A 10,461-nucleotide genomic window follows, 5' to 3' on the forward strand; every position below is an offset into this window, starting at 1 on the left:
ATAGCGTTGTGATTTTTATGGTTTAGGAGCCGATGTCCGCCGTTCGGCTTCGAGTTCCGGTCGGGTTGACGGCACACCTGAAATCGGAATCCAGGTAAGATTAGTATAACAGTATGCATATGTAGATTACATGTTTAGCGTGCATGTAGGAAGCCTGTTAGATTACATTAGACATGTATTTAGGCTTCGAACCACCCAACCCTGTCACGTCGGTACAGGCTGGAGTATGACCAGCAGCCGGAGTATGACCGGTTCGGCCGTCAGTGACACCGGTTGGTGGTTCGGTGCTATTGACCTATCCCGTCGGTACAGTGGAGTATGACCGACGGCGGAGTATGGACCGGTTCGGCCGATCGGGAGGATACTTGTCAATAGTACCGTCCCCCGAACGTTCAAAACTCGGTACCATGTTGGACATGGCGGTAGTGCTCGGTACCATGTTGGACATGGCGATGCGGGACTCAGTATCGTGTTGGACACGGCAGTCAGTTTTATGTATGATATTAGTATGCTTTTCTTACTGAGTCTGTCGACTCACAGTTTACGTTCATGTGTAGGTAAAGGCAAGGCAGTTGCTGATGGACCGTGAGCGGGCTTTTGGGATTGTACATGTCGGGGCGGTTAGGCCTGGAGCGTACGATCCTCGGGACAGCTGGGCTGGGATTTTTGTAACGGTCGTTAGATGACCTTATTTTGATGTAAAAGTTGAATAGTAAAAACGTTTGTAAATATTTTTATAAATCGGGATCCCGAGACTTTTTGTTAAAATGGTTTATAAGTTAATGAAAAAGCAAAATTTTAATTAATCACGTTTTTCCATAAACCTCGTTGATTAGCAACGAGCTGCACAGTACGTTTAAAAATCACGTAATACGCCTAAATTAGTTAGGGTGTTACAGCTCACCTGCCCTTTTTGCGCAGAATATTGGCACTCGACAGAGCTTAACCCAAACAGGTCATTGATTGCTGCAGCTGAAAATGAGACTGGGACTTCACGCACCACCACTACAGTGGGCCATTCTTGGGATAGGAAGTTAGCGTAAAATTCCTTGACAACTTCCATGACCGCCTTCTCTCTTTGTTGGACAAAAAGTCCCCAATCTCGCTGATGAATCGTGGCACTGACCCATTCGGGCAACTCATCAATGTCCTCAATATCGGCTACTAATCCACGCTCCATATAAAATTCCCGATTGTCCACCTTCTCATGATACTTTGTCTCAGCTGCCGGGCAATGAAACTTAGGAATTTCATGCAGTGACTTCTTTTTATTCTTGTTGGCGGTCTTCTTAACTTTGGGCATTTTCTTTTCTTTTCACTTGCACACTACCCCAACACAATGACTTTCTTCTTTGTTGCCTTACTCACTGCTGCCCCTTTACACAACAAGAACTCGTACAAAGTACCTCACTGTCTCCAACCCACTCTTGTTCAAAAACTACTACTTTTGCCAACCCACACCACACCAAGTAACTGTTGATACCTTACACACAATCCACGTAGTACTTGGCCATGAGACTTCCCCTGTGGAACCCTTCCAATGTCTAATTTATCAAGCAACCCAAATCAGTTCAAACTTGCACTAGTTCTAACATTACCACTGCCAATTCACACCATTTCACTAATTATCACCATCATAAAACCCACGACAGAGACAATTAGACATTCAAAATCACACAGAAAAATTCCAAATGACAACCCCACTGTCAGCTATCAATGGAACCAAATTAACCTCTTGTGCACTCAATGAACTCTCTTCCCTACGACAAGCTGTCCACAATCAGTTTTTTTTTTTTTTTTTTTTAGCTGATAACTCTGTTCACATTCAATACTGTGCTCAAATTCACTAATATTTCTCAGCCCAATAGTCTTCAACAACTCCACCAAATTCCAATTCAAAGCATCCAACTCAAAATTATCACACTACTGCTACCACATTTAAATCACAATGACAATCTCAAGTACCATGTAATATAACACTAGCAGTTCCACGACAGCCACCAATTAAGCACTGTAATCCAAAATAAATTTCAAATGAAATCACCAAATCAGAACTTAGCTTAGATTGGCTGAGAAACTCGGCTTGACAGAGGATTCTCGGTTGCTGTGTTTTGAATGAAGGTCGAATGAGACAACTCGGGCGTATGGGTGCAAGCTGAAGGGAACGGAGATGGAGCTGTGATTCGAGTCTGCTGGGTTGTGGAACTTGGTGGTTCGAATTAGAGGGTGCTGCGCCTGGTTGTGAAACGGGGATGGCTGATGGTGAAATCGAAGGCTGGGTTGGCTTCGTGGTTCTGATATGAGTGAATAGAGGTTGGGTTTGTGAGTGGTGGTCGAATGGAGGCAGGCTTGGTTCGTAGTGGCTTCGGTTTCAGGTAAAAATGGAGTTTGGGTTGTGTGCTTTGAATGCGGTTCGAAGGAGATGGCTCGGGCTGCTATGGGTTCTGGCAGGTTCGAGCTGGGTGGGTGAATGGTGAGCTGCTGGTGCGATTTCAGTGGCTACGGGCTCAGGCGAAATGGTGGTTCGAAGGTGGAGTGAAGGTTCGAAATGGTGAGACGCTGGACGAATGGAGGAGGCGGCTGAGTTTGAATGGGAAGTGAAATTGATGAGGATGATGAATGTGGTAGGGCTAGGATCGAATGGGTGGGTCAAAGTATTGGGCTGGTCAAACGAGCTGGGGCCCAGTTGACCAAAGAAATAGGCCCAAACTGAGTTAAAGAATGTGAAGTGGGGTCTTTGTATCAACTAAAAATGACTTGGGCTCACTTAATTCAACACTAAAGTACAATTCCAAATAATTGGTCTGAACAAAAATAGACCTATCCAATGATTGAATCATGAACAACAGGACAATCCCATGTTTTTTTTCTGACAGCCCATTCACTTTATTTTTGCAAACCCCAGTTCGTTTGATCTGCCTAAAACCCAAAACACTTCTTGCTAAGCTGTTGCTATAGCAACTGAACAGCAACCTGACACCCCAAACTTAGTGCTTTTGCCCAAATCAAAATTTCTTCATTCCATAGCCTATTTCACTTGATTCTCTGCACAAAGGAAAGAAAATTATCAATTTCACCATGAAGATTATTTATAGCTAATTATAATATATATAGATATAATTTTTTTTTTTTTTTTGTTTTTTTTTTTTTTTGTTATATATATTTTTTTTTCATTTTTTTTTTGTTTTGTTTGTTTTTTTTTTTTTTTTCAAGGGGTGCCTTTCACCGAATTTTTTTTCTTTTCATTCTTTTTCATTATTTTTCAATTTTTTTTTTTTTTTTTTCAATTCAATCTTTTTTTTTTCTTTAGGCACCCCAAATTACAATGATCAAGCATCTTTCAAAGAAATTGAGGTCTTCTCTCGGTTGACCTCGCCTCTCCAATAGTGTTTCAACCGCTGCCCGTTCACTTTAAATTCCCTCCCGGATTGTTGATCTTTCACTGTAATCGCACCAAAAGGAGTCACTTCTTGCACAGTAAACGGGCCAGACCAACGGGACTTTAATTTTCCCGGAAAGAGTTTGAGTCTTGAATTAAAAAGTAACACTTCTTGTCCTTTTGCAAAAACTCTTTCCTTGATTCTCTCATCATGCCATCTCTTTGTCTTCTCCTTGTACAATTTAGCATTCTCATAGGAAAACAAACGCAATTCATCCAACTCGTTCAGCTGTAACTTTCTTGCTTCTCCAGCTGCTGAAATATCCATATTGAGATGTTTTAGTGCCCAAAACGCCTTGTGTTCTAACTCCACGGGAAGATGGCATGCTTTCCCATAAACTAGGCGATATGGAGACATGCCTAGAGGAGTTTTATATGCTGTCCTATACGCCCAAAGTGCATCATCGAGGCGTTGGGACCAATCTTTTCTGTTGGGATTTACAACCTTCTCCAATATGCCTTTAATTTCCCGATTAGATATTTCAGCTTGCCCGTTGGTCTGTGGGTGGTATGCAGTAGCAATTTTGTGTTTTACACTATATTTTGCCAAGAGGGCAGCCAACACTTTGTTCACAAAGTGTGTTCCCTCATCACTTATCAAAGCTCTAGGAGTCCCAAACCTAGTAAAAACATGCTTATGAAGGAACTTCATAACCACTCGAGCATCATTCTTGGGACTAGCAATTGCCTCCACCCACTTTGACACATAATCCACCGCCACTAGAATGTAGAGATTCCCAAAGGATTGTGGGAAAGGTCCCATGAAGTCGATACCCCACACGTCAAACAACTCCACCTCCAAGATACAATTAAGAGGCATTTCATTCCTGGCGGAGATATTTCCAACTCGCTGGCAGCAATCACATTGTTGAACAAAAGCATGAGCATCTTTAAAAATAGAAGGCCAATAATACCCAGATTGAAAAACCTTGGCTGCCGTGCGTTGTCCACCAAAATGACCACCATAAGGAGCTGAATGACAATGCTCCAAGATGCTTCTAACTTCACCCATTGGCACACATCTCCGCATAATACGATCGGGGCACTGCTTGTACAAGTATGGCTCATCCCAAAAATAAAACTTGCTATCATGAAGGAACTTTTTGAGCTGCTGCTTGGTAAAATCAGGTGGATGGGCACCTCCAACTAAGTAATTGACAATGTCTGCATACCATGGTACCCGTGTTTGCTCTACCAATAGCAGTTGCTCATCTGGGAATGAGTCTTGAATTTGGAATTCTCCCTCTAAGTGGCTGCTGTGATTGTTAGTTTCCAACCTAGAGAGATGATCCGCCACTTTGTTTTCTGTCCCTTTTCTGTCTCGAATTTCCAAGTCAAACTCTTGTAGCAACAAAACCCAACGAATAAGCCTCGGTTTAGAATCTTTCTTGGTTATCAAATACTTGATTGCCGAGTGGTCAGTATACACAACCACCTTGGTTCCCACAAGATACGATCTGAATTTCTCAAAGGCAAAAACCACCGCTAGCAACTCTTTCTCAGTAGTGGTGTAGTTAATTTGGGCATCAACAAGAGTTTTGCTTGCATAATAAATGGAATGAAAGATCTTATTCTTCCGCTGCCCAAGAACAGCCCCAACGGCAAAATCACTTGCATCACACATGAGTTCAAAGGGCAATGACCAATCGGGTGCTACAATCACGGGAGCCGTAACAAGAGCTGTCTTCAACTTCAAAAATGCTTCATTACATTCAGCGGTAAACTCAAATGGTCTATTTTGTTCTAGCAAGTTACACAAGGGTTTGGACACCTTAGAAAAGTCTTTAATGAAGCGCCTATAGAAACCCGCGTGTCCAAGGAAGCTTCTTATGCCTTTCACCGTGGTAGGGGCTGGTAGCTTCTCAATCACTTCTAGCTTTGCCTTGTCAACTTCTATCCCCTTGCTAGACACTTTGTGACCCAACACAATACCCTCTTGAACCATGAAGTGGCATTTCTCCCAATTAAGCACCAAGTTGGTTTCTTCACATCTTGCTAACACTCTTTCCAAATTCTCCAAACACACCCCAAATGAATCCCCGTAGATAGAGAAGTCATCCATGAATATCTCCAAAATACTTTCAGCCATATCCGAGAAAATAGCCATCATACACCTTTGGAAAGTCGCGGGAGCATTGCACAATCCAAATGGCATCCTCCTGAAGGCAAAGGTACCATATGGACAAGTGAAGGTGGTTTTCTCTTGATCTTCCGGTGCTATAGAAATCTGATTGTAACCCGAATATCCGTCAAGAAAGCAATAAAACTCTTTTCCCGCCAAACGATCCAACATTTGGTCAATAAATGGCAGCGGGAAATGATCCTTCCGAGTAGCATTGTTTAGCTTCCGGTAGTCCATACACACCCTCCAACCGGTCACGGTTCGAGTAGGAATCAACTCATTGTTTGCATTGGCCACCACCGTGACTCCTCCTTTCTTGGGCACACATTGAACAGGACTAACCCATGAGCTATCCGAAATTGGGTACACAATACCATAATCTAGCCACTTGATCACTTCTTTTCGCACCACTTCTTTCATGACGGGATTCAATCTTCGCTGATGCTCAACAGAATTACTACAACCAGCTTCTAAAAGTATCTTGTGCGTGCAAATCGTTGGACTAATACCCCTTATGTCCGCCATAGTCCACCCGATTGCTTTCTTATGCTTTTTCAACACCTCTAGCAAAGCACCTTCATTTTCAACTACCAAGTTTGATGGTAATAATAAGCGGCGGCGTGTCATTCTCCCCCAAATAGGCATACTTCAGATGGCTTGGCAAGGGTTTCAACTCCAACTTCGGTGGTTCTTGGATGGAGGGTTTTGGAGGCTTAAAATTACTTTCCTTCAACTCCAAAGATTCAAAGGGCTTCTTGAAGTTAGAAATAGGTTGCGATGGCTCCACCCAAGCAACTTGGTTGTCTTCATCTTCACTCAAGTCTTCAAGCTCATCAAAAGAACTTATAAATTTCTCATCCCTCCAAGCTTCCTTGTGAAATTTTTCAGCCACTAGCGAGTCAATTACACTTATGCGGGAACACTCTTCTATCTCATCCGGAAATCTCATAGCATTGAACACATTAAAGGTGACTTTTTGATCATTCACCCTCATTGTGAGCTCCCCATTTTGCACATCAATCAGAGTTCTCCCGGTAGCAAGGAATGGTCGACCCAAGATAATAGGCACATCTCGATCAGCTTCATAGTCTAGGATGATGAAATCAGCTGGAAAAATGAACTTGTCAACCTGTACTAGAACATCTTCTATTTTTCCTTCCGGATGGGCCATGGACCTGTCAGCAAGTTGCAATGTAACAGTTGTAGGACGTGCTTCACCAATACCCAACTTCTTAAAGATCGACATAGGCATGAGGTTGATGCTTGCACCCAAATCACATAAGGCTCTTCCAACATCCCGCCCCCCAATAGAACAAGGGATTGTAAAACTACCCGGATCCTTCAACTTCGGTGGAATCTTACTTTTCAACATGGCGCTGCATCCTTCGGTAAGAGCTACAGTTTCAAACTCTCCCAACCTCCTTTTCTTCGTCAAAATGTCTTTTAAGAACTTGACATAGTTCGGCATTTGCTCCAATGCTTCCACCAATGAAATATTGATATGGAGCTGCTTCAACACATCTAAAAACTTCTTGAATTGCCCATCTTGCTGCTGTTTCTGAAATCTTTGAGGAAATGGAAGGGGTGGTTTAGTACATACTGGTGCGGATTGTCGATCGTCGGATTGCGGCCGATGCTGTATCAACTGGTCTGGTATCAGCAATTTTCTGGGCAGTTTTTTTACTCAACTTTTCGTCGTTTTGGATTGAAGTGGGCTCCCCACTACCCTTTATTTCCTCCTCGGAATTTTTCAGTTGCTTGCCACTCCTCAAGTGAATGGATTTGCATTGCTCCTTCCCATCCCTCCTTGGATTCTCCGTGTCACTAGGCAAAGAACCTTGCGGCCTAGCTTTCAATTCATTGGCCAAATGTCCAAGTTGCAACTCTAAGTTTCGAAGAGAGGCAGCTTGACTTTGTATCACCGCATCATTTTTTGCCATATAATCCCGCATAAGACTCTCCAAAGAGCTTGGTTGGGCATTTTGAGCATGTTGTGAATGTCGGGGTTGTTGTGAAAAACCCGGTGGATATCCTTGTCTTCCTTGGGCTGGTGCGGTACTTGAGCTTGCTCCTTGACCCCCCCAAGACAAATTAGGATGATTCTTCCATGCTTGATTGTAAGAGTTTGAGAATGCCCCATTGTTTCTGTTAAAATTCTGATTTCCCATGTAACAAACGGACTCCGGATTAGATGGACACTTCTCAAACACATGCCCTTCTCCACAAAACACACACGAGACATCATCACTTTGAATGGCAGCAGCTGGTTGAATATTTTTAGCGTTCCCAATACTCAAATTCTTCAAAACATTCGTCATGGAAGCCATTTGAGCTGTCAAAGCTGTTATTGCATCTACCTCAAGGACTCCCGCCACTTTTCTACTTGTTGGAGCTCTTGTGTTGGACCATTGGTAGTTGTTACTTGCAATGGTCTCCAAAATCTCAAATTCTTCATTGTAAGACTTCGACAAGATAGCACCATTGGCCGATGCATCTAACACCATTCGAGAAGCTGCATTCAAGCCATTATAAAAGGTCTCCATCTGAATACAATGTGGAATGCCATGATGTGGACACTTTCGCAAAAGTTCCTTAAACCTCTCCCACGCATCACTTGTGGACTCATCTTCAAGTTGCTGAAAAGACATGATCTCACTTCTGAATTTTGCATTTCTAGTAGGAGGAAAGTATTTCCTCAGAAACTTCTCAGCAAGGTCATTCCAATTGGTCACAGAATCAGGCGGCAAAGTGTTGAGCCATGATCTAGCTCGGTCTCGTAGTGAGAATGGGAATAGCTTCAACCTTAACACCTCTTCACTTACTCCTTGGATCTTGAAAGAATCACTCACCTCCAAGAATGAACGGAGATGGAGGTGAGGATCTTCAGTTGGCATCCCGCTGAATTGCCCCACGGTTTGGAGCATTTGAAACATCACTGGCTTGAGCTCAAACTGCGGTGCTTGTATTTCAGGCCTCACAATGCCTGGATTGAGCTCATTAAACATGGGGGCTGCATACTCCCTTATAGCCCTTGCTCGATCATCTGCCAATATGATGGGATTAACAATTTGTGGAGCAACCCCATCGTCATTAAAATTCTCAGCCATGATGTCTCGGCCCTTAGCCTTTTGAACCCTTCTTCTTCTTCGGAATGTACGTTCAATCTCGGGATCAATAGGAGCAAGTTCAAAGTCCTCTTGTTGGTTCATACACTATAGATACCTGAGATTTCAAAGAAAAACCAGCAAGATTAAAAGCACAAAAATTCTTAGAATGTCAATTAGTTGATAAAACAAAATTTAGAACTTAAAGTCCCCGGCAACGGCGCCAAAAACTTGTTGTGAAAATTTTATTGCTTTATAATTGCGCAAGTGTACACAATCACAAACAAGTAATACAATGATAAGTAATCAAAGTTCGTCTCCACAGGGACTTTTTACTAAATAATGTTAAATCAACTAAAAGTAATTCCAAGAATTTCAAATAAAAATAAAATAAAGTCACACATGTAATTCACGAGAAAAATTTATAGCCTTGAATCTAAACTTAAGAACTAATTTTTTAAACTAAATAAACTAAAAATAAGAAACTAAAAGTGATTAAAATGGTGGTAATTTCAGATTAGGAAAATAGACTTGGGTGATTAATTTCCACTTGTATGTCCCAGTTGATACAGCAATGACTCAGCAATCCTGGGAAAGTTAACAGATTTCAAAAAAAAAAAAAACAGCAAGCTTTTTCCAAAACTTGCAATAAACCATTCACAATCTCACAATGCATTCCTACACCAGTTTAGATCACAAATAGTCCAGTAGAGCATCAAATCCTTAGTTATACATGGTAGCCAAATATTCCTATTTCACTACTAATTAATACCTAAAAGTAAAGGTAAAAATCATGCATCAATTAGAAGGGTTCAACTAGGTCTTACTTTTCCAAGTAAGATCTAGCTTGCTAAATGTTAAAAATGGCCAAAAATTAACATTCATTTAACATTTCATCACAACTAATTGAACTAAGACAAGATTACTTCATCATTGCAAAATCAAAACACTAGTCCATACAAGGGTTCATAACCACCCAAATCTCAAAGAGTTTAGTTCATAGCTGAAATTAGAAACTCAAAACCAGAAAATGTATTGTTCATGGAGTTAAAGAGAACTTGAAGAGAAGGAAATGATACAAACGAAGTAGAGAGCAAGGGAAATGAGTGATGAGCTCAAATCCTTTCTTTGAATGTTGCCTTCTTCTCCTTCTTCTCAATCTTCTTCTTCTATCCTTGTACTCTTTCTTTTCTTCTTTGTACTTAGAAACTTTTTTTTTTTGCTGTAAGGTTTTTTTCGTACTCTCCATTCAAAGTGCAGCCAGCCACTCTTCTTTAATTCCTCCCCTCTTTTCCTATTTTGCCACCCAATTAGGGTACCAAAGTTTACCCTAATTGGAAATCCCAATCATCACCCACTTGTCCTTCATTTTCCACATGTTTGTTGAGTCAATAGCCAAATTCCGCCACCTCAGCTCGTTTTTCTTTTCATTAAAGCCAGCTGGACTATCTGCCAAAATAAACTTACTGGGCTGACAAATTGCTACGCGATGAGTGCTACAGCAATGCCAGTTAGCAATAATCATTTTCCTGCTCCTTTTTCTCCTTGTCCCAAACATTTTCAAATACCTATTCTTGTATTTTTTTCTGCTTAAAACACATAAAAACAATAACATAAGTCTATTTAACACTTACTAACACACACACTTTCATTTATTACAAAGACACAACAAACTAGACACAATTACACAATATGAACATTAATTGATCCACCATTCACATTAAATTCAAGCTTAAAGATATGAAATTAACTCTAAATCTTAGAGTTATCATTTTGATAATGACTTTATGACTGAG

General features: G+C 41.3%; 1 protein-coding gene and 1 non-coding gene across 2 annotated transcripts; one reads left to right on the forward strand and one right to left on the reverse strand.

The window, feature by feature from the left end:
* Window positions 1–6,184: 6,184 nt before the first annotated feature.
* LOC133038480 (uncharacterized) lies at window positions 6,185–7,029 on the reverse strand. The gene is made up of 2 exons (XM_061116644.1): window positions 6,285–7,029; window positions 6,185–6,207 (listed from the first exon to the last, which is right to left on the reverse strand). The coding sequence occupies exons 1-2, from the start codon at window positions 7,027–7,029 to the stop codon at window positions 6,185–6,187; spliced, it is 768 nt and encodes a 255-aa protein (XP_060972627.1).
* Window positions 7,030–8,120: 1,091 nt separating this feature from the next.
* Window positions 8,121–8,227, forward strand: LOC133038646 (small nucleolar RNA R71). The gene has a single exon (XR_009688146.1). It is a non-coding gene; the product is annotated as a small nucleolar RNA R71 (small nucleolar RNA).
* Window positions 8,228–10,461: the final 2,234 nt, after the last annotated feature.

This window comes from Cannabis sativa, chromosome 5 (assembly GCF_029168945.1).
Source record: "Cannabis sativa cultivar Pink pepper isolate KNU-18-1 chromosome 5, ASM2916894v1, whole genome shotgun sequence".
Taxonomy (NCBI): Eukaryota; Viridiplantae; Streptophyta; class Magnoliopsida; order Rosales; family Cannabaceae; genus Cannabis; species Cannabis sativa.

Coding starts and splice junctions, on each gene's coding strand:
- LOC133038480 (XM_061116644.1), bottom strand. CDS start 7,029: ATGCCGAACTATGTCAAGTTCTTAAAAGACATTTTGACGAAGAAAAGG. Junction 6,208..6,284: donor ATCTTTGGAGTTGAAGGAAA/GTAATTTTAAGC, acceptor AGCCATCTGAAG/TATGCCTATTTGGGGGAGAA.